Source organism: Lissotriton helveticus, chromosome 2_2 (genome assembly GCF_964261635.1).
Source record: "Lissotriton helveticus chromosome 2_2, aLisHel1.1, whole genome shotgun sequence".
Taxonomy (NCBI): Eukaryota; Metazoa; Chordata; class Amphibia; order Caudata; family Salamandridae; genus Lissotriton; species Lissotriton helveticus.
The window spans coordinates 126,653,723-126,677,942 of record NC_136060.1 but is presented as its reverse complement, the minus strand read 5'-3'; the positions used below and the strand labels follow the sequence as shown (position 1 = coordinate 126,677,942).

Below are 24,220 nucleotides of genomic sequence, written 5' to 3'. Positions count from 1 at the left end.
CACCAAAGTTGCTATACCCCTTATTTAAAGATATATGTGCATAACCAAGCTTCACATTGCCTTGCGTAGAAGTAAGTCATATAAGAGCTACTCTTGCGCGAAGTCCAGGATCTGGGCCCATTACTGCTCTCTGAGCTAGTCTTGTGACAGGTTGTTGTCGCATTCTAAGTATTTTGGTACGTTAGTCCATAACGACACACAAGAAGTCCAAGCAGGTATTGTCCCAATCTCGCCCCTTTCCGTCTGAGATGTTGCAGTGATGGTAGGGTACCTGCCTTTAATTCCGATGTACCCTCAATTTCTGGGTCCATCGTCACCACCTCAACAGATTGAGGCATTTAAGAAGGATGTGTTCCGCATCTTTGCTTTGCCACTCTACCAGCGCAGGCTGCTGAATAGGCATGCTTTGAACTAGTCGCCGGTTGCGCCGATCCGTCAGTGTAAATGATACAATGGAAATCCTCCAGCTGGCACAAGGACAAAGGAGCCGGATGAACAAATTCATACTGCAAGTACTCCTGAGTTTGCAAAGAGGAATCAAAAATAAACTTGACATCCGGAGACGTCAAAGATGTTGCCCATTGTATCCAACGAGGATGCAAAGCTTTTGAATTTGTTACACTGGCTTTCGTCACTGCCTCCAGGGCAGGATACGGTGTAACAACCAACCTGCGTTTCCCCTGTGACAGCGCTCTCTCTTTCAGAATCGCCATTTGCATTGCAGTCAAAACTTTTTCAAATGAAGAAAACCGCATTTCAGCCGAAGTGTTCAAGTGTGACTTGTAAGCAATAAGGACTGTGTCACATTCATTAAAGGTCATGTACGTGAAACCAACAGCGCCTGGCACAATTCTTCTCACCAGGTTGGTGTGGTTATCACGAGTCAGTAAGTATTTAGGTTCAAGAAGATCTGACTGCAAAGAATGCAGTATAGCGGAATGTTCGGGCAGCCACCAAGATTTGGGAAAAGTTGGTTGTATCAAGGCGTATAGCGTCTTTATACGCTGGGCATAATCAGGAATATAAGTACACTCAAAATTCAAAAAACACAGTAAAGATTGCAGTTTTTTCAGAGTTGTAGGAGCGCACAACTATGCACATTTCTCCAAGAAGTGAGGTGCTAGACCTCGACCCTCATTGTTGAGCTCATAGCCCAGGAACAACACTGTGTACTCTGCAATGTGAGATTTTGCAAAGTTAAATTTGTAACCGAAATCCGCAAACATACAAATGATGCGGTCAATGCGACACAGATGCAGCCATAATTAGTCGTCTGTGAGATAAATATCATCAACATACGAGCACGCAACAGGGTCGTCCCTCTAAAAGAGAGACCATTCGAGCGGCAAAGACGCCCGGGCTGTTTTTGTAGCCCATGGCTAATCTTTTGAACTATTTTTGTTTGCCACCGGAAATAAATGCTGTCCATTGACTACTAAGAGAGGACAGGTTATGGCTAAAAAAGCCATTGGATATGTCAAGTGTGGTTTTAAATCGGTTACGCACGAGACTATCCACAAGGGCAGAACTGTGAGTATTCCGTACTGCGCAGGTCCGACAATGAGTGTACAAATGCCGGTAATCCAATACTAGGCAGTACGATCCATCAGGTTTAGTCACAGTAAAAAGAGGATTATTCATTGGTGACACACGTTTCAATCACAACTTGATATTCCAATTGCTCAAGGATTTCTGCAACGGGAGCTTTCACTTCATGCCGCATGGGATATTGGGGTTGTGGCTCTGGCATAGACCGCAATGGAATCTCATGTCTGGGTGAAAGTTTGTCCCATCCACATTGAGTACGGTACAAAGCTGATGCAAGCACCTTAGCCCACTCTTCTGCAAAATTCAGCACCTGCTCTTTCGGCACTGTGCGAAACAAGGGGGATCACCTCCTCACCTCGCGGAGCGGCCAGAACAGAAGGTGGTGGCCAGTCAGCCTCCGCTAACAAAATGTCATATGTAGACATCAGATTTTCTCAAAATATCCCTTTTATAGTCCGTTGTATGTCACCTTCAATTAAAAGGACTATTTCATATAGTCTGTCAAGGGGAGCCACTCTAGTGCCAGCTGTTTCTATAGTGATGAATGTGTCAGTTGCTGTCGCCTTCAGATACGGACGCAGTGCATTCCGCACAACTGTAATTTCCGCCGCGCTGTCTAGCAGGGTCAGCGCCCATTTCCGGTTCCGAAGCGGTCTTCTCACTATCCGTGGCATACCTCGCGGTTAAAGCGGCAACTTTCTTTTTCTGAAACTGGGGGCGTTGACGTTTTAAGTCGTCCTGCTTGCCTTTACCTTCTGTCTGGCGGGGCTGCTCACGTCCTTGTGGGGCACCCCGGCGTCTGCCGCATTCACCTCCACCGGTTTGTGAGACTGATATTTCCTGTAAAGAACAAGGAGAATGTTGATCAAGAACCTGACATCGACCAGGTGACTTAATACTCGCGCAGTCGCAAATATGTGCTTTCAGTAGACACGGATATTGGTGATGCAGGACACAACCCTTGTTTCTGTTGCTGCTTCCCCTGTTTTTAACTTTTCCAATTCTGTTTTGGAAAAACAGGACGGTTGTCTTTATTAGACTTTGCCGTCTGAGTTTGCGGTTGTGCTGTTGTTTTAGCAAACGGATTAACACCCAAACTATTACGGCCAATGGTCTTATATGCCGCCGGGGTTTATTGGCATCTGGGACAACGCGCAAAGCATTAGACACCTGAAAGTTCACCGCATCTCCCTTGACATTAGCAAGGATGAGTACGGAAACTATATCAAACACTCCGACAATTCAACAGCCGCCTCCGGACTGTGTTGATCCTGAACACGCTTGATCACGGAGGGCAGGATAGGCATAGACAGTGTGCCGAAGCAATTTGCATAGACTGCCACAAATATTCTACCCCAGGTTTCACAATCGGTTACCTCCGGTACCAAGTCTTTCTGCAAACTAATGGTCAGAATCCTGTGTTTCTCCACAGGAGTTGTATTAGGGAATACTGCTTCCAGCTGGTCAACTTTCTCGGCAAGCCAAAAAGGCATCTCGTCCTTATCTTGGGGGCGCTTGCCCATAACCGAATGAACCATGACAGGACTAATCTTTATTCCGACCAGTCCTATTAGTTGCGCCGCAGCTCCAGGTGCCCCTACCTGGATGTTGCGGGAGACGTATTGCACTAAAGCCCTAAACACCCCTACAATAGAGGCATAAAGGACTCTTAATTCCGCAACAGGGTACTGTAAGGTAACGCGGATGTGGTGTAAACCCGGCCAGTACAGGCCAAGTGGCCCCTGGAATTGACAAGGGACCCAACCCGAACCGGACCCACGGCGTGGGGAAGGGCGCCATTAAACCAAACTTGATGCTGCCAAGCTGAAATCGGTATCTCCTGTGTCCTATATGGTGTATACTCAGCAGGCATGGCAGTGGGAGTGTAAACATGAAACGTACCTCTGTCCCTATTCACTGCAGGAAAGGTAACCCATGAGTAGAAAAGCTCAGATGGGTATGCCGCTTCAGCACTCACCACAAAAAGTACCGCCATGCTTTCATTGGGCACCCCAAACGCCTGCAAATGATTGCGGACGGGCACCCGACTATGCGGGGCGATATCAACATCACCCATGAGGACACAGAAGAGAAAAAAACAATTTATATAAGTTGTAGCACAAATGGGTAGTAAGTCAAAGTACGAACCTTTGTAAAAACTCAAGCTTGAATGAACTTATAAGTCGTCTATATAGGTAGGTTAATCCGTCACTACTGTCAACCGGAAACAGGGGTGAGGGTTGTCGTGGACTGTTATAAGCACTACTCGAGAGTCTCAAATATAAGACCACAACGTTAGGTGCGCCATGTTGCAGGGATTCTGCTTATGCACTGAACTATGCACAGGAAACCAGGACCTCAGTGAATTGTGGTGGACCAGAAACTCACCTCAGTACCCAGAACCCCTATCCGACTAGCATCAGGGTCTCATTAACTCTCCGTCCTAGAGCGAAGCTACCAATGATTACACAATCCAGAACATGCGACTTAGGGTACTCTCAGGAATGGTGGGAATCAAGGACACTCCTTCGTTTTATTCTCATACCAGTCCACAACGTGAGTAATTATAGACAAGGAAAAGTAAAAAAAATATATTTTGAACTACGAGCTCTAAGATGCACTATTTTGGCTAACCTAAGCAGGCATATGATCAGAAATAAAACAGTATTGTTACAATTCCATAAAACACAAAGGGAGAAATCATATTACAATCATAGTGGAAACAGCTGCTATAGCGCCTTGTATACCACCCTCCCCTGCTAGGAACTAGGTTTTATAATAATAATAGGTTTCTTAGGCTTGAATGGTGAACCCCATACCTCCAAGATCAGCAGAAGTGAATCACATCGGGATCAGAAAACCTCTCTGTCTCTGGAAACGATAATCTTCCAAGTGCCCAAATCATTCATGCAGTGCAATATTAAAGGCACTAGAATTTCAGTTTGCTGCAGCTGTGTTTGTGTTATGGTGACCTTGAATACTTCGGGAGCACAGCGTACAGACTGAGGTCACAATGTAAGTCTAGGGATGTTAAAAACAAGCCGTTCTCATGAGAGGAAAATTCTAGCAGTCTAACTTACAACAACAGTTATATGTAGTTTTGTGTTCAAAACCTGCAGGGTGGCAAAATGGTGTTTTAACTTCTAATAAGCTTAGCTAACATAGCAATGTGTGCAATCAAAGCCCTGTCTTCACTACAACACCAAATCCGACTCTACATCTAGCGTCAAGATCACAAGGCCACTTCCTGCGGCGTCGACGTCTGAACCTATGCCACCAACCATGGAGGAGGGTGTAGATCCTATAGTTCTGTATGAATCGGAACCAAATCAGTCTAAGCCTCTTCTGATGCGGCATTCAAGTTCAGTTTCTATGCCCCCGGCCCGATACATTCGGACTGTGATAAGACAGCACCTTTGTCTAAGAGCCGTCCACTATTGCTACACAGCTATTTAAATCTGACTCTGACCAGAGCCAACCAACTTTTGTTCCCACAATATAATTTTTGTGTGGAGCTTGTAGTGGGCTGGACACCCGCACCTTTTGCTCCTTCAACCGAAGAATCTGCTTTATTCACCGTGGTGATTAAACATAAGTGTTGCAACGTAGACAATCCTCATCTGCACCCCTACTGCTGTTCAATGAGGCCATGACTGACATCCTCATCGGCACTTCAACCAAAACCTGCTTTTGCCCACCCGTAAACACACATGTGGCATGTCATTCCAGATCCATCTGCGTGACCCTGTCTTAACACCCAGTCATTTCACATAACTCCTGGAGATTGATTAGAAAAGAACTGAAGCATTTAGGAAGATGTTTTCTTCCACTCGCCTCTTCCTCGTGTCATTCATTGCCAGCTGTTTGCATGTAAGGCACTCTCATGCATTATGGAACTTGGTTGCTGAGATCTTATCAGCAGTCTTAGGGAAGTTCTGTGGCAATTTGGCTCGGAAGAGGCCAAGTATGTCGTTCAGTGGGTCTGGACATAACAAACTGCCTACTCAGTACTAGCTTGGAGCTTCTGTGCCAAGCGCCTGAGTTCTGCAGGCTTCTCTGGTGATGTTTAGATGTCACTCATGGATATGCCTTTTGATGGTTCTCGTCTCTTTGGTGAGAAGGCTGACTCTGTCCTCAAGCACTTTAAAGAGAGTAGAGCTACTGCATACACCCTCGGTCTTTTAACAATCGGAAGTCAGTATACCCAACTATATTGCTCCTTTCGAAGCATGGCTAAGGGTTTTGCCTTCAAACAGCTTCAAAGACCACTGCACCAATTACAGGAACCTCACCCACGTGAGGGTTGTGGATCTGTCAGACTGATTCAAGGTCCCCTGGGGCAGTAGACTTCCCAGCCCCTCCGGCAACAGCGCCTCTTAGCGACTCACAACCACCCATGAAAGGCAGGACCACTCATTTTCTCCACATGTGACAATACATAACATCTGACTGTTAGGTCCTGCAGATATTCCAATGAGGCTACAACATGTCTTTTATTTCCTTCTCACCACCTCTTCCTAGATTAGAGTGACTTTTGGAGAACCATTTGTCCACTTTGCTTCAGGAAATTCAGGTTCTTTTGGGTAAAAAGAGCCAAAGAGCGAACCCGCATCTCAGAGATCAGTACCGGATACTATTCCTGTTATAGTGCTCGAAAAGTTTGTTGTCCTTCGCCCTATTTTAGATCTTTAGCCCCTCAATGTCTTCCTGCAGAAGGATAAATTCAAGATGTTTATGCTGGCACAGGTTCTGTTTGCCCTGGATCTAGGAAATTAAATGTGGCGTTCGACCTTCAGGATGTCTGCTTCCATTTCCCCACCCTGCAGGTCTGCAGGTACTGCTTGCAATTCAAGGAGAGCCACACACATTTTCAGTTTTCCATGCTCCCTTTCAGCCTAACTAGTGCTCCTCAGATGTTCACAGAGGTAATAATGGTGTTTGCAACATACGTTTGGAGGTTGGGGTACCAGACTTTCCCCTACCTCGACAGCTGGCTGTTGAAGGTGGGTCTGCCACTTGTGGGCCATCTCCACACAGCGGTAAATCTCTTTAGATTGCAGGCGTTCATAAGAAATGTGCTGAAGTCACACCTGACTCCTTCACAGAGGCTCACTTTCACCTGAGCCAATCTGGATATGGTCCACTTTCGGCCCTTCTGTCTGGAACAATGCATCCAGGAGTTTTGGGCTATCCTCCCAATGTTTCAGCCTCACTCCTTGGTTTCATTGAGGATGACTCTGAAGCTACTTGGCTTACTGGCTTCCTGCTCATGAATTATGCTAGGTGGCAATTGCAGATACTGCAGTGGGATCTGAAATCTCAGTGGGCTCAGCACCAAGAGAACCTGTCAGACTTCATCCTGGTTTCGGAGGAGACTGTAAAAGGTCTGCAGTCTTGGCTGCTCTACTGCAATTGAACCAGTGGCAGACCCCTCTTCCCTACTCTACCCAAATCTGATGGTAGTGACAGACACATCTACTGTGCTGTGGAGGGCATTTGGTAGTGGTGAAGATCAGAGGACTCTGACCTCTAGCAAAGACCCACTTCAATATCAACCTGCTGGAGTTATGGTCCATTTGCTTGTCTATGAAAGCCTTCCTGCTGTCCATCAAGGGGAATCTGGTTTAGTTCCTCATGGACAACACCACTGCCTTGTGGTATTGTAATAGGCAGCAGTGGGGTCCTGGGATTCGTGCTATGATATCCTGTACCTCTGGACCTTGCTCAATCGTTAGGGCATCTACCGAATTGTACACCATGTGGCGGGATATTTAAACACCTGAGTGAACTACCTAAGGTTAAGATGCTTATCGATCAGGAATGGCAGTTACATCTGGAGATGGAGCAGGGCGTCTCACAACAATGTGAAGAGCGCTGGCTCGACCTCTTCGCCACTGACAACAGTGCGTAATGTCGATACATTTATACGACTGGGTACCCCACAAACCTACTCAGAGACTTATTTCGCCTAGAGTGGAGCATGCAATTCCTGATCTTCTATGCCTCCTCGCTGCTGCCTCTCCTGCCCTGACTACTGAAGAACGACTGGGACCAAGTTATCTTAGTTACCTGAGATTGGGCCAGGAGAGTGTGGTACCATGGAACATCTGAGCATGAGCCCCTGTCCTCCAACCAGTCTGCCACTTCAGAAGGTTCTTCCATCGCAGCTGCAGGGCAGGGTGTTGCACCTGGGTGTGTACAATGTACACCTCCATGCATGGAGATTGAGCAGTGGCAGTTGACTGCATTTGATCTGCCTTCCAAAGTTATGGATATTGTTTTGGCGACCAGACATCTTTCTACCAAATCTGTTTATGCTGGACGCTCAGGCAAATTTCTGGCTTGGTGTGGTATCTGTAACCCAATGCAAGCTACACTGCTGGATTTATTACTGTTAGTTCCGTCTTTGACCTGGCAAAGACTTGTAGTGAGCACTATTAAAAGTTATTTGTCAGTCCTTTTGACCATTTTACGTTTACCAGGCCAACCGCTCTTGTTCAAGCACCGAAATGTGAAGTGTTTCTTCAAAGCTTTCATCCACATATTTCCCAGAAGCATTTTGTCATGCCACTGTAGAGTCTAAATTTAGTCCTTCCTTTCCTTTTGTATACTCCTTTTGAGTAGTTGCACTCCTTTTGAGTGGTTGCACATTTGTTCTTTGCATCGCTTGACTCTGAAGGTGGACTTTCTCATCACAATAACCTCAGCTCTTTGTGTGTTTCAGCTTCAAACTCTCTCAGTTGAGCCAGCTTACATCACCTTCTTTCCAGACAAACTGCTGCTGTGTTGTGGAGTACCTTTTCTCATATAAATCTATTACTGTCGAGCAATGCCTCACTCTTCTGATGTACTTTGCCCTCCGCTTACTTTTTGATAGAAGAGGGGAGAATGCATTATAAAAAGATAGTCAGGTTTTATATTGATTGTACCATCAGTGGGCAGTTAGCTCTTTGTGGGGTTCTATGGGTCAAAGAAAGGCAAAGCAGTTCATAAGTACTCCAGCCGCCAGGTGAATATTCCTTTGCATTAAGATCTCCAACGGGAGGGCCAAGAAGCAGCCTTCAGAAGTGTTGTAGGCTCTTTCCATCAGGGTCAAGGTTGCTACCACTGCCTTAACATGCAGAGTGCTCACGCTCAATATTTTTTTGGCTGCAAATAGGCATTGGTGCACACATTCACTAAGCAATATAGCGTTGACAGCCAGGACTGACAGGAAGGGTATTGTGGTATTTACGTCCTGCAGGAGATTTTGGTCTCAGTCAGTGCTCTGGGGAAGCACTCCTTTGCAGGCTATTCTAAAGGTTAGGAATCTGTGGTTAGAAGTATCCATCAGAATATCAAGTTACTTGCTGGTAGATGCTCTAACCGCAGTTTCCTCACTGCCCTCCCAACTCCCCATTCTGTGGAATGGAGTCTTTTCCATCTAAAAAGTTCCCAAGTAGAGATCTGCATAGTTGCCTGAAAATGTTTTAGGGGGGCTCTGTGTCTGAGGGCTCCGACAATGTCCAAAAAGAAACTGACGTCGGTGCACTTGGGCGGAGCCTATATGTGGCTCCTGTTGTCATTCCTTGGGTGGAGCAAAGCCTCACGGTACCACTTACTGGAGAACAGGCGCTATGCTAATAAAACTCTACAGGGGATATTCTTATTTCGAGGAATTAGCCCTGCCAAATGACAGCTAGTACCCTGAGTATGATAATGAGTGTGTGCTTATTAGGAGTATCTGATAGAGACTTAGAGCCGCATCATACCCAGGCTGGATCCGAAATTATTTTGCAAGCAGTACCCTTGCACGCTGGTAGGTGGCGTAGTTTGGCTCTGCATTGCATCGTCAGTATTGTACGAGTTGGAAGTGACGTGCACTTTGCCTATATAGACACCACCCTAGTGTATTGATGTTGATTCTTTTCTTTCCGTGCCAGTCATTACAAATCTAGAGAAGAGCTACCCTTTAGTCATTTTTGGTTAAGCTTTTTTCGACTTTTGAGATTTTTCCTCCTGGTGTGGCAGGATATCATGAAGGAAGGCAGGCTTCAAGCCCTGCGGCGCCTGTCATCGATCGATGTCGTTGACGGACCCGCACCTTGTATGCCTCCGGTGACTGGAGCACAAACATGACCTAAAGGCCTGACCTGATTGCCGTGCTGTGAATCCTAAGGCCTTCAGGGAGCTATCCCTCAAGCTCCTGGCGGCTCAACATACAACGCTGCAACGATCGAGGTCCCAGTCCAGAGGAGGGCCCCAGGAGCGGTTGAGGAGTCCGAGATCATCACACTCAGCCATTGTGTCATTCAGGTAAGCCACCACAAGAACAAGCATTTGCAATGCAATAGGTCTCGCAGTTGTTAGAGTTTGAGCCATTGGCATTGTAAATGGCACTGCCTTTTATATAAATAAAAGGCAGTGCCATTTACAATGCCAATGGCATAAGTTTATTTAACGTTTGGTCCGTCTTTGAAAAACGGCGCCGGGCAACTCAAGAGGGAGACATATACAGATTAGGTGCATTTCACAACGTGGACGAATCGGCATATCCGCCCAGCCACTACTTTTCTCTACGCCCGGTTTACCTTCTAACCAAGTAAACACCAAGATCGATTATTACCGAAATATGAATTGACTTGCTGACTTCGAATTTCAACATAACGCCCGGACTGGGTGATTACCGTTACGAACTTGCTTTTCCTTTGAAAGCCCTGAAGATTCGCAGATTGTTCCCTGCGATGAAACACGTGTTGGCTTGATCAATGGAACAATAACAGAAGTGTCTATACCAACAAGAGACTTTATATCCATCCATATATCTCAAACTCAGATTTATTGATTCTCGGAGAGCTACTTGTTTGTGTAAATTGGTGCTAATATCTACAATTCTGCACTAAAGATTGAAACGCATAGCGTGATTAATGATTCATTGAATGTGTAAAAGTGCAGGGGCATAGTTGCTTTTTCTCGCTTGTGGGGATCAGCTTGCTGATCTTCGTATTGGAGCGTTTCTGGGGGTAATACCGCTCGCCTCATTGCCTACACTCAGTAACATTGGAACCTACTATCTTGTGGTAACCCGGGAGTTGCGCCCAGGAATTCTGGATTATATAAATACCCCGTAGCTGTTTGTGTCTAAAGCTTACCCACCCACAAAAATCCTGGCACTTTTTGACCGCATCACCGGATCGGAAATCCAAGAGGCTGGACAACTTCGGCAAGAAGATGTTTTTTTCCACCTGTCTGGCACTGCGCTCCGCATGCCTTTTGGGTTACTATTCCCATGCTCTGCGGTACACTGTTGGGCTGGTACTGATAAAGGTCCTGGAGGAGGCCCATGCTGTACTCTCCCAGTCTGCTGAAAACTGGAGGGATGCAGCGAAGTTCATAATTCGATTTGGACTTGACATGGCCAACTTACAGGGCAAAGCCGTTGAATTCATGTTAGCTTTATGATGTCCAAGAATCTCTCATAGACTTTGATGGCTCCCGTCTCTTCAGAGACTAGGCAGATTCAGTGCTGGAGCGCTTTAAGGACAGCAGCAGGTCTACGGTCAGGTCCTTTCTGCCCCCTATCTGCCTTTCACTTCTTTTGAGACCACAGAAGGGGCTTCCAGCCACGTCTGTATTGCCAAGCTACTGCGGTGCTCAAGCTTCACAGCCTCTGTGTGGCCACGGATGCGATATCTACCTGGCCTCTTAGGTCGGGTAGTCCACCCCAACCCCAGCAGCCGCCGTCCTCAAACCTTCCTAATCGGCCCTTTTACCATCATGGACACCTATGGAGCCGCACTATTCGCCATCGCCTGCCCCACGCAGTCCATAACAACGGACAGGTGGGTTTTACAGATCGTTTGAAGGGGCTACTCCCTCTCTTCATGCCACCTACTGATGACACGCTGACGAAGGACTACTTAGGAAGGTTGGAGATCTTTGTCCTATCCTCAATCTGCGCTCTCTCAATTTCTTCCTCGAGAAGTGGAGGTTCAAGATGCACACTCTTGCTCCGTTCCTGACTACCCAGGAGATTGGATGGTTACATTGGATTTGCAGGATGGATACTTTCATATCCCCGCCCAGGTTTTACGTGCGGTTCATAGTGGGCCACAAGCACTTTCAGTTTGTTGTCCTTCCCTTTGGCCTCAGTAGCACCCCTCAGGTATTCACTAAGGTGATGGCGGTGGTTGCAGCTCATCTGCGGAGATCAGGGGTGCCAGTCTTTCCCTATCTCGACGACTGGTTGTTGAAGGCAGGCTCACCCCAAGCTGTCGTCTTCTACCTCCAGACTGCGGCAGACCTCCTGCATTCACTGGAATTCACTAGCAGCATGCCAAAGTCTCACCTGATTCTCTCTCAGGCCCTCCGTTTCATCAGAGCTGTTCTGGACACGGTGCAGTTTCGGGTACAGAACAGCGAGTCTAAGATATTCAGGCTATTTTATCAATGTTTCAGTCTCTGTCCTGGATTTATATGAAACTAACTCTGAAGCTGCCAGGCCTCATGGCCTCCTGCATCCTGCTTGTAACATTTGCCAGCTGGCATATGCAGGCTCTGCAGTGGGACCTGAAGCTCCAGTGGGAGCAGCATCAGGGGGATCTCTCTGACATGGTCCAGATATTTGAGAAAACTGCAGAAGACCTGCAATGGTGGCTTACAAACCATGATTAGGTCAGCGGCAAACCCCTCTCCTTTCCCCAACCAATTGGCATTGAAAGTCTTTCTACCCTCCATCAAGGGAACTCCAGTGCAAGTGTTCATGGACAACAACACCGCCATGTAGTACTGCAACAAACACGGGTGGGGTGAGGTTGTAGACCCTTTGTCAAGATGCTGTGTTTCTTTGAACATGGCTGGAACAGCAGGGCATATCCCTAGTAGTTCAACACCTGACAGGCTCTCTGTACCACTGGGCAGACAAACTTCGCCAAAAATGCCTAGCGGACCACGAAGGGTGTCTCCATCCAGAGGTAGTGCATGGTCTCTTTCAGCAGTGGGAGATCTTTGTTAGATCTGTTCGCCGAGAGTGCGCATTGTCAGGAGTTCTGCGTACTGGAACTTCCAAGGTTGCACTTAATGCCACTTTTTATCTTGAATGGAGCTCAGGTCTCCTGTTCGCCTTTCCACCCATACTACTACTGCCCAGATTTCTCTAGAAGATCAGAAACAACCAGGCCCAAGTCATCCTTGTGGCTTCGGCCTGGGCACAGAGAGTCTGGTATCTCGAGCATGGGCATCGGCCCTCCGATCAGACTGCCCCTTCATGAAGATCTTCTGTTGCAGCAGCAGGGGAGGGTTCTCTGCCTGAACCTGCCCACAATCTGCCTTAATGCGTAGATTGAGCCGCGACAGTTGGCAGCTTTCGATCTTCCGCCCAAAGTCTGTGATGTTATCTTGGCAGCCAGATGTCCCTCCACCAAGACAGTATACGCCTGCAGTTGGGGAACATTTGTGGCATGGGGTGCAAAAAGGCAGATCGATTCCCTTTCTACTCATCTTTCTCTGGTTCTCCTTTTCATTCTCTCTTGCCCAGTAGGTTCTTCTTTGGGCACTCTCAAAACCTATCTTTCTGCGGTCTCAGCTTTTCTGCAGTTGCCTGAGCAGCCATCCCTCTTCAAATCCCTATTGTAAATATGTGTTCGAGGCATATGAGCTGCAGATTACACACTATGCATAGATGGCCACCTATTGTTGGGCCCGGATGTTTGCAGTTTGTTTTGTTGTAGAAAAGTCTTTGGAAGTCACGGGATAGGTGACTCCTCCTTTGGATGATACTGCGCATGGGCATCGGCTCCATCCCCAGATTGTTTTTTTCCGCCACCGGGCTCGGATGTGTTTCTAGCGCTCCGCATTGGAACCGATTTCCATCGGCGCGCAATCCTCACCAGCTTCGAGAATTCAGTTTAGAACGCGTTTCCAGTCGACGCTACTCTATCAACATCCAGGACTTCGATTCCTGTCGCCGTCGAAGGAATTCGGGCCCAACTAGGTCTCGACTCCAGCTCATGGAAAGGACGCCATTTAAAAAGTGTCCTCAATGTAGGTCGAAGTTTCCCCACACCGACCCTCATGAGGTGTGTAACCTTTGCCTCTCCCCGGAGCACGAGGCCAGAGACTGTTCTGCTTGTGCCTCCTTCCGCTCCAATAAGACGATCCGGGACCGAAGAGCTCGGAGAACAATGGCTGAAAGATCTTCAGCTTCGATTCCAGAAAACATCTTCGAGGAAGGTGTCGACGTCTCAGAACAACATGGCGTCGACAGCAACTCCGAGGCAGAAGATTCAGATGTCGAGGACATCACTCCAGCGCAGCGGTTCGTAAGTAAGACCGTCGACCCCTACCCTTCCTCGACACACCCCAAAAAGGCTTCGGTCACACCCTCGCCCTCGGGTACACACCGAGACACTGCTTCTACTGCCCCACCTTCGGGCCCGGCTAAGAAGCTAACAAAGCCTTCAGGCGACTCGGGCTCGAGTCGACCTCCACACGGTGCCGACACACAACTATCGGCACCGAAAAAGACACCATCGGTTGCCATGCCCACATCGAAACCATCGGCACCGAAACAGGCAGTTCCTACCTCGGCACCGAAACCAAGGTCGGAGCCAGGCAAAGCATCGGATCCGAAGAAACAACTCGATCCGAAACCTTCATTGGCACCTAAAAAATCGTCGGAGCCGAAAAAGATCCCAGCTTCTCCTGTAAAGGACATTACCAAAAAACCAAAAGAAGCAACTTCGGTGCCAAAACCTTCCTCCACACCAAAAGATCACAGTTCTGCAGAGGACTTATTTCACCTGGACCCTGCACAAAAGACAATGGTGAAAGATCCAACTACTGGTCGACTAACTTTAAGTTCTAAGAAACAACCACTAGAAACACCAGCACCGGCTCCTCCCCCAAAGAAGAAGGACATAGCCACTTCCCCGCTAAGAGTGCTTTCCCCTTCTCCTCCACCTATGCCATCACCACCTGTTCCCCTGCCACAGCATTCCCCTACACACTCTATCATACAAGATGATGATGGGGATGATAGCTCTGAAGACATAGGAGGTAACCCAGATGATCCATCTATTCCCCAGGCTCACCTGACCCATGGGACGATTATAACACGCCAGACGTTCCAAATGTCCCTCAAGATGACATATACCCCTCTAGACCTTTCCCGCCAGAAGACAATATGGGCTTTAATCAGTTGGTACAAAGAGCTGCGCAATATCATGGGGCGGATTTGCATACAGACACAGTAGAGGAACACTTACCACTAGATACATTTGACAATGCACAAAGATCTTCATCCATTTTACCCATGCTCAAAGGAGTTATTAAACACGCCACTGAGGTTTTCAAAGACCCAGTTAGAACTCGGGTCATTAACCCAAGAATAGAGAAAAAATATAAAGCTGCACCCTCAGATCCAGCTTACATTAAAGGCCCAGTTCCCCTAGACTCGCTTGTAGTGTCAAACGCACGCAAATGGGCTAACTCACAAACGTCAGATGAGGCTCCCCCACCTGACAAAGAGTCTAAACTCCTTGATGCGTCAGGGAAGAGAACGGCCTCACAAGCAGCAAACATGTGGCGTATCGCCAATACATAAGCATCATTGGCACGTTACGACAGAGCACACTATGATGAACTAGAGTCACTGATGCAGGACCTCCCGGATAAGTACAAAGATAGAGCTAATGAGCTTATCCAAGAAGGGAAAAATATTACTAACACCTCAATTCGTTGTGCACTTGACGCAGCAGACACCGCCTCCAGGGCAGTTAACACAAGTGTTTTGCTGTGTAGACATACGTGGCTACGCATATCAGGTTTTAAACCCGAAGTCCAGAGTGCTATACTCAATCAACCCTTTGATGAGCAACACTTATTTGGACCCAATGTGGACGTATCCCTCGAAAAAATTAAGAAGGATACAGACACAGCAAAATCTATGGGAGCCTTGCATTTGCAGGCTCCCAGGCGTTCATTTCGACGCCCATCCTATAGAGGTAACAACAGAGGATATGCTTCAGACACAGCTTCCACCTCCTACAAAGCCCCCACACAATCTACGTATAGTAAGGGCTACCAAAGGGGTGGTTACAGAGGTAACAACAACAAGGGCAGAGGCAAGACCAACAATTCCCGCTCTGCCTCCACCCCTACCCAATGACTCCCCTCCCCTTCCCCCGCCCCATTCCACTCCGGTCGGGGGAATACTACAGCAATATCTACCGGCCTGGAAAAACATCACATCAGACAGGTGGGTGCTTCAAATAATCCAGTCGGGTTACTGTTTAGAACTAACATCCACCCCCCCCAAACATACCACCCAAACAGCGTCCAATGTCACAAGAACTTTTGACACTGCTCAGACAGGAAGTGGTATCTCTCCTGCAGAAAAATGCAATAGAAATTGTTCCAAAGCATCAGCACAACAAGGGAGTATACTCCCTATATTTCTTAATTCCAAAGAAGGACGGATCTCTGAGACCTATTCTAGACCTCAGACCTCTAAACATTTAAATACAGTCAGACCATTTTCATATGGTCACACTTCAACAAGTCCTTCCGCTCCTGTTACAAAACGACTTCCTTGTAACTCTAGATCTCAAGGACGCCTACTTCCACATTCCTATCCACACAGCGCACAGCAAATATCTCAGATTTGTGCTAGACGGCCAGCACTGCCAGTTCAAAGTGCTCCCATTCGGAGTCACAACAGCACCAAGAACCAAGAATGTTTACCAATGCCTAGCAGTCATAGCAGCACACTTTAGAAGACAGCAGATTCACGTCTTCCCATATCTGGACGACTGGCTCATAAAAGCAAGCTCATACGGCCAGTGTGTACAACACACTCATGCCACAATTCTACTACTCCACAACTTGGGATTCACAGTAAATCACACCAAATCACATCTGCTACCCTTGCACACACAACAATACCTCGGTGCTACAATAAACACCCAATTAACACTATCTTCTCCCCCTCCTGCCAGGATAACAAGTGTACAAACGCTACTAACAAAATTCAAACCACAACACTCGCTTCCAGCTCGAGTGTTCATGCAACTCATAGGAATAATGGCATCTTGCATATTTATAGTACCTCACGCAAGACTGCAAATGCGTCCACTTCAAGAGTGCCTAGCACGACAGTGGAACCAGGCTCATGGTCAATTAACAGACCTAGTGTTGGTAGACAGTCGGACTCATCGCTCTCTGCAATGGTGGCGCACAAAAAACCTTTCAAAGGGCTGACCGTTCCTAGAGCCAGTTCCCAAAATAATCATGACAGCGGACGCGTCCCTCTCCGGCCGGGGAGCTCACCTACTGTATCACACCATGCAAGGCAGGTGGACACCGCAACAAAAGCTACTCCACATCAACCAGTTGCTAGCTGTCTTTCTAGCCCTAAAAGCATTTCAAACTTAAGTGTCGGGCAAAGTTGTCTTAGTCCGCACAGACAATATGACAGCAATGTACTACATAAACAAACAAGGATGGACACACTCTCTGCAGCTCTCTGTTAGCAAAGCAGATATGGAGATGGTCTATACCTCTAAAGATCTTCCTCTTAGCCCAACATGTCCCAGGAGTACAAAACACCATGGCAGATCTACTAAGTCGACAGACACAGCAGATCCATGAGTGGGAACTTCATCCGCAAGTTCTTCAACCGTTTTTCCAAACGTGTGGACACCCTCAAATAGACCTCTTCACCACCCACGAAAATGCAAAATGCCCAAACTTCACCACTAGATACCCACACCCATTAACCAAAGGCAATGCATTATGGATGAACTGGTCAGGACGATTTGCGTACGCTTTTCCTCCTCTCCCACTACTTCCATTAGTGGTACGCAAACTACAGCAACATTCCCTAACACTCATCCTAGTTGCTCCAACTTGGGCCAAACAACCGTGGTACACCACACTGCTGCAACTATCTGTGGTGCCACACCAAAAACTAAGCCTTTCTCCACGCCTATTAACGCAGAACCATGGAGAGATCAGACACCCGGACCCAGCTCAGCTCAACCTGGCGATCTGGCTCCTGAAGTCATAGAGTTTGGTTACCTTAACCTTCCTCAAGAATGTATGAACGTCATCAAAGAAGCTAGACGTCCCACTACCAGAGCATGTTATGCTGCGAAGTGGAAAAGGTTTGTGATATACTGTCAAAACAATCACATAAACCCCCTGGATGTGTCTATTCAACACATCATAGGATACCTCCTACACCTTCAAAAGTGTAACTTAGCATACACATCTATCAGGTTACATCTTGCTGCTATAGCAGCATATTCACAAAATAGACAACACCTATCTCTTTTTAGAGTACCAGCTATAAAAGCTTTCATGGAAGGGCTGAAAAGAATAATCCCTCCCAGAACACCACCTTCACCAGTGTGGAACTTAAACGTCGTTCTCGCACGTCTCATGGGACCGCCCTTTGAACCTTTACACAAATGCGAATTGCAATTCCTAACTTGGAAAGTAGCTTTCCTAGTAGCCATTACTTCTCTTAGAAGAGTAAGCATTTACCATTCAAGAACCTTTCCTGCAAATACATCATAACAAAGTGGCTCTTCGTACTAATCCTAAATTCCTTCCAAAAGTCATTTCACCATTCCATCTAAATCAATCTGTGGAGCTGCCCGTATTATTCTCGCAGCCACAAACAGCCGCTGAAAGAGCTCTACACACTTTAAATGTTAAAAGAGCGCTACTTTATTACATAGAAAGAACACAGTTTTCGCAAAACAAAACCACTTTTTGTGTCCTTATCACCACCACATAAAGGAAACCCCATGTCAAAATCTGGAATTGCCAGGTGGATTGTCAAATGCATACAAATCTGTTACCAAAAAGCCAAGCGTACGTTAACAATTCCCCCAAAAGCCCATTCTACAAGAAAGTTAGGGGCTTCTATGGCATTCTTAGGGAACATTCAAAGCAGCTACATGGTCTACACCGCACACATTCACAAAACACTATTGTGTAGATGTGCAAACTAAGCAACAAGCCACTGTGGGCCAGGCTGTACTAAAAACTCTATTTCAAACAACTGCAACAGATAGGGGTGGTCGCCGCTAAGGTGGGTACTGCTATACAATCTATGCATAGTGTGTAATCTGCAGCTCATATGCCTCGAACAGAAAATGCTACTTACCAGTATGCATCTGTTCTTGGCATGTAGAGCTGCAGAGTTACACACGCCCACCCACCTCCCCGGCTACCTTTGTCTGTTCCAGTATTATCTTAATTAGATACAAACTACATGGACATCACTACTTCTTGTACAGCTCCATCACTTCCCTACTGGCGAAAAACAATCTGGGGAGGGAGCCGGTGCCCATGCGCAGTATCATCCAAAGGAGGAGTCACCTATCCCGTGACTTCCAAAGACTTTTCTACAACAAAACAAACTGCAAATACCTGGGCCCAACACTAGGTGGCCATCTATGCATAGTGTGTAACGCTGCAGCTCTACATGCCAAGAACAGATGCATACTGGTAAGTAGCATTTTCCTTCTGAAACATTTACAACATTTGTGTCCACCGTCCCCTTTATCTCAGTGAGACATCACTCTCATCCTCACTTTCCTTATGTATGCTTCCTTTGAGCCGCTGTACAATTATCCACTCAGCCTCCTTGCCATTCAAGACTGACTTTCTTGTGACTATAACATCGGCCCGAAGTGTCAGTGAGCTTAAGACGTCACCCAAGCCTCCCTCCCTAAACACCTACCCAAACTATTGCGTCACAGGAGAGCTTCCTTTGTACAGAATGGATTTCTAGGGACAGGGCTTTCCCCTTTTAGGGCCCTAATGTTCCAAACCATTGGTCAGAGTACTCCGTGGCTCTGCGCTTCTGGAGTGAAAAGTTGCAATAAGTAACAGACGCCAGTGCGCTGGGGTGGTGCCTATATAGACACCGTACCTGTGACATACAGTGCGGGTGACGCCACGCAGAACCGAACGTCCCCACCTACCGGTGCACAGGGGTATTGCTCAAAAGCAAATTACGCCTGTAGTCTGATGCCTTTGGATAATTTTAAGTTAAAGAATCTGCAGCTAGATAGTCTTTACCAGATAAGGGTAAGTAACTTGCTCTTCAAGATGCCCTGTGTCTCAGGACAGGACTGGAACAACAGGGCATTTCACTGGTGGTTTAACACCTGGCGGGCTTTCCGAATGCCAAGGCGGACAAACTCAGTCGCTGAATTAAAGAGCATTTGTAGAGCGCGCAGTTACTCAAGAAGAGTGTCCTGTGACTCAATCTAACTGCAAATTCCTTACTGACCCACCAATCCTCCCCACTCTGCAAGCAGATTTCTAGGAACAGGGCTGTTACTCTTTCAGGGCTCTTGGTCAGGGTTCTTTGTGGCTCCGCATTCCTGTGGGGGAAAAGAGACTGACGGTTCATGAGCTACGGTACAGCCTATAAAGGCACTGAGATGTCATTTCTGGCGCAGATGGCAAAGTCTACGCGTCACGGAGCCGAACTATGCCACCTACTGGCACGCAGTGGTCCTACTCATGAAAAAAATTCCTGATCGAGTCTGACTCTTTAGGATAATTCTACGGTATGGAATATGCAGCCAGATAGAGCCTCTACCGGATAAAGCATTACTGAAGGTAAGTAGCTTTTACAACTGAGTCACCATTAAGGAGCATCCATCCTTTGGTGTTATGTATACACATGCGGGGTAATAATGGAAGACAGCAGACTACTGTACATGATAAGTCTATCAATAATTATGTTTTCTTCTTGTTGCTCACACTACATTATATATTTTTGTTCCAAAGTACCAGCAGGCGTCGACATGACAGTGAAGAAGGGGACGGCCACAGGCGGCATAAACACAAAAAGTCTAAAAGAAGCAAAGAAGGAAAAGATGCAGGTGGCGAGACTCTTACTGAACACGATAACAATGATGGTGCGGCTGGGGATTAGCTAGGCGAGATTTTAACTTACTGCATATACTACTGGACAGTTATGGAAAAAATAAAATTTCTGTCCGATGTTGCAGGGATGGATGATAAATTTCATTTCTTTCTGGTATTAAAGTGACTCTTAAAATCTGTTCTGTTAGCATGTAAACATGACGTTAATTTGTTTTCAGTTTATTTTGCAATTAAAAAGTGATTTTTTCATGTTATATTTTCGGCTGATTTTTTTAATTTATATTGCAATGTATCATAATAAACGGTATATATGTTCTCATTTCTCTTGCACCCAATCAACCTTAAAAGAAATTCACTCGCATTCCGCATGCACTTGCGATCAGTGAGATCGAACCCTGCTTATCTCATACATGAATCTCCTTCTCTCCAATTCACTACACTGTTGCATTATTGACATTTCAAAGTCCACATTACTCTAACTATATCTCTTAAAGTGTACCTGTATATGACTTAAAAATTCCTCCTTGCAACTCCCTATTAATTTCCACTACACATTTCTTCTGAACCAATTTGCAAATCATACCTTCTTTTATACCAAATTGCAAACCATAACAAAAATGTCAACTCCTCTCATCACTCTTGCATCCTCGCGCATGGTCCTCTCATTCCATGTGGTCTTGCTCGAAAGCAGGTGGATCGACTTTTGGCTTTTAGCGATATCTGGCTTTCACCACAAGGCATTTGAAGCACATTCATCACTTCCTAAGGCTGGGGCATCTTTTGGTAGACATTTCTGTACCTAGGATTTTTTACATAGCCTCTCACCTTTCGCAGCTGGGCTTGGGCTCGATCATGGTGCAGCTATCTAGCACTCCCCGTGAATTATCTGCCACATTGGGAGAGGGCCATACAGAATCCCAATCCAGGATGTTCCGCAGACCCTACTGTTTTTGAGCGAGCAAAAACGATTTCCTGGATATATAAAACGGCACTCTATTACAATGGACACAATGTCTAGAACGAAATGGAAAGGTGTCCATGACAGGGAAATACAGGTTACGGAATGGGATACAATTGTGCGAGACCCCCACCAGGTCTCTAGAAACTCTTGATTCTGCTACATTCAGCTCACAAATTCCTGACGCCACATAGGCTGTATGTAATTGCAGGGACCGATAAGGCTTGTTCTCGGTGATCACTGATTGATGCAGACTTTACAAACATGGTCTGGACCTGACTGACTATAGCAGAATATTGGTAGAAGGTGACAACAGATCCTGAGCATAAAACACTTGGAACTCTCTTGTATGTTATATGGATATGCATACTAGGTCTGTACCCTCGCCAAAGACACTGACAAGAGACTCTAACTTAATACACATTTCATTAGTAATAGCAAAGCGTGCCATTGCAATGCCCTGCTATGCATTCAGCATAGCATTGGAAGGCTGAGGTGGAGAAATGGGCGATAGCAGAGATGGCGGCTATGAAGGTTGAGGAGTAGAAAGGCATGCGTAGGTGCCCAGTTATCGATAAATTGACTGAATTGCTGACAGCATTCTGTGAATGTGGTGAAGACGACGACTGTGTAGAACCCATTCTTGAGTAAGAAGCAACTGTAGTTTTATATGACTTTCCTTCAGTGATGGGGTCAACGATGTGAGGGCACACCTATAATTAGTTATAATCTATATTGAATGAGAGTAGAGATAATATTGATAATGGACAACACAATGGTCAGCGGCTGGGTGTATGCAAAGTTTAATCTGCTATTGTTTAATTAAACGATTTATGTATCGAATCCTGCTTATAATGTGTGGGCTTAAGTTGTTTCGTGGACCTGGTGTGGAATGAGCATCACAATACAATGTACTCTATTATTTGGAATGTGGAAATGATGAGTGCAATCAGCTAGGCTAAATTAACAAGCATTCATTGGCATGTAATGGTATAGTTGATTATTCAAGTTGTGCAACTCTTGATAAAAACTAGTCTAAAGAAAAACTTTTAAGAAAATAATTTTAACTCCTTTTGGAGACCCAAAGCCTTTGGCAAAGGCTTTCTGTTCAGACGAAGTCAATCTGATAACAACAGCAGAATCTCCTCGTACGTGAGTTCTGGATACTTCTAATTACACAAACCTCACCATTTGAATATTCCCCAGGTGTGAGACTGGATCTGGCAAATTTTCAGAAGTACCCTGTACATCTGATAAAGACGTCTAGCCGCAGATTCCTTAACTTAGAATATCCCCAGGCGTCAGACTGGTCCGGAAAATTTAGCGCAGCAGCACCTCCGCCCTGACGTTGTCCATGGACGGGACGTCAGCTGAGCCATATATACCCGCCCGGCACGCCATCAGTTTACTTCTTTTCCGCATCACAACGCGAATCCTGGAAACCAGCAGTTCCTGGCCTTGTTTTTGGGCCTTCTCTGCACCGTTGGTGTCATACTGGAACAGTGTGCAATGCCCTCCAGGTTCAAAGCCTGTGAGGCCTGTGGGCGTCAGATGTCTGGCACTGACCCGCACCTTATTTGCATGTGGTGCCTGGGTGTGCACCACGATTCCAAACAATGTGGCGACTGTCAACAGATGAAGCCGAAGTCCCTATGGGAATGCCATAGGAAGTTGTTGGCCGCACAGCTGTCCGGCCCAGAAGGAGCTCGTACTAGAGGCCGCTCCCGCGACTGGCGCCCTAATAAAGGTAAGTGGAGCCACAAGCGTCCACTGAGGTCCACCTCTTGTAGGCGTGCCGCTGGCGCCCATTTCTCTTGTAAGGGGTCAGCTACGGGCGCCCAGAGGTCACCTCCTCCATTCCCTCCTTTTCCAAGTGTTGGAGCGACGCGCACCCAAATGAAGGCCTACTCCCGGACTCTTCAGGCCTACTTTGAGTCCCCCCTCTCTCGCTGGCGCACCTTCGGGCCCCACAGAAACTGAGGGTACTCAGGCCGGGCCCTCATTGGCGGATCCTTCCCCGACCAGGGTTGTGTGCACCGACTCCGGAGCCGAGGCGACGACGTTGGGCCGTGGCACAAACCGTCCTGGTCGCTCTAGCACACTCCGCCAGTCAGCGCATAGCTCTGTGCGACTTCCTGCACGGACGGTGGGAGCGATGCCAGGCTCACACTCCCAGTCAAAGCATAGCCCTGTGCGGCTTCCAGCGTGGGCGGCGGAAGCGGCGGCGGCGATGCCGGGCTCGGAGCCGGGCACTACGTCAGACCCAATGCCTGGCTCAACGTCCAAACCCACACCTAGCTCTAAGCCTAATCCCATGTCGGGGGCGATGCATCATCCGACGCCGGTTGATGTCGAGGTAGCGTCCCTCGTGGAAGCCATCGATGTCCAGTCGACTCCCGCGTAGCGCTCACAGACGCCGCTGTCGACGCATCCATCGCCGCCGGTGAACATCCATTCGACACTGGAGTCCATGCCTAGAGTTGACCTCCCCACGGATTCCTCGTTTCTGTCTCCTCAGTGGGGTCGGGCGACTCCTGTATCCGCTACGGCCTTTTCGGGGGCTGCTGCTGCTTCCCCTGGTCGGGAGCCATTGGTGCAGGTCCCTAGTGTGGCATGGCCTTCGGGTCGTTCCCCAGCCCCGCTCTTTATGGCAACTGGTAGAATAAGCCTCCAACCATCTCCTACAGACCGGGCAGCTGCTATCCTCGGCTTTCAGCCCCCTGCGGTGCCCCTCATCCCCGATCCCTTAATGGATCTGCTTTAACTCAAGCCCATTACCGTGGAGCCCTTGCTACCCCTTGGGGGTGCTTTATTAGAAGCCCT

General features: G+C 47.2%; 1 protein-coding gene across 2 annotated transcripts in view; it reads left to right on the top strand.

Annotated features, from left to right (window-relative positions):
* The window catches only part of FIP1L1 (factor interacting with PAPOLA and CPSF1), a 576,361-nt gene extending 555,668 nt beyond the window's left edge, over positions 1–20,693 (top strand). For both annotated transcript variants that reach the window (XM_078678195.1, XM_078678194.1), the window contains exon 17: positions 20,341–20,693. In XM_078678195.1, coding sequence (XP_078534321.1) covers positions 20,341–20,488 — 148 coding nt within the window. In that variant the 3' untranslated portion in view covers positions 20,489–20,693. The remainder of the gene's footprint in view (positions 1–20,340) is intronic.
* Positions 20,694–24,220: the final 3,527 nt, after the last annotated feature.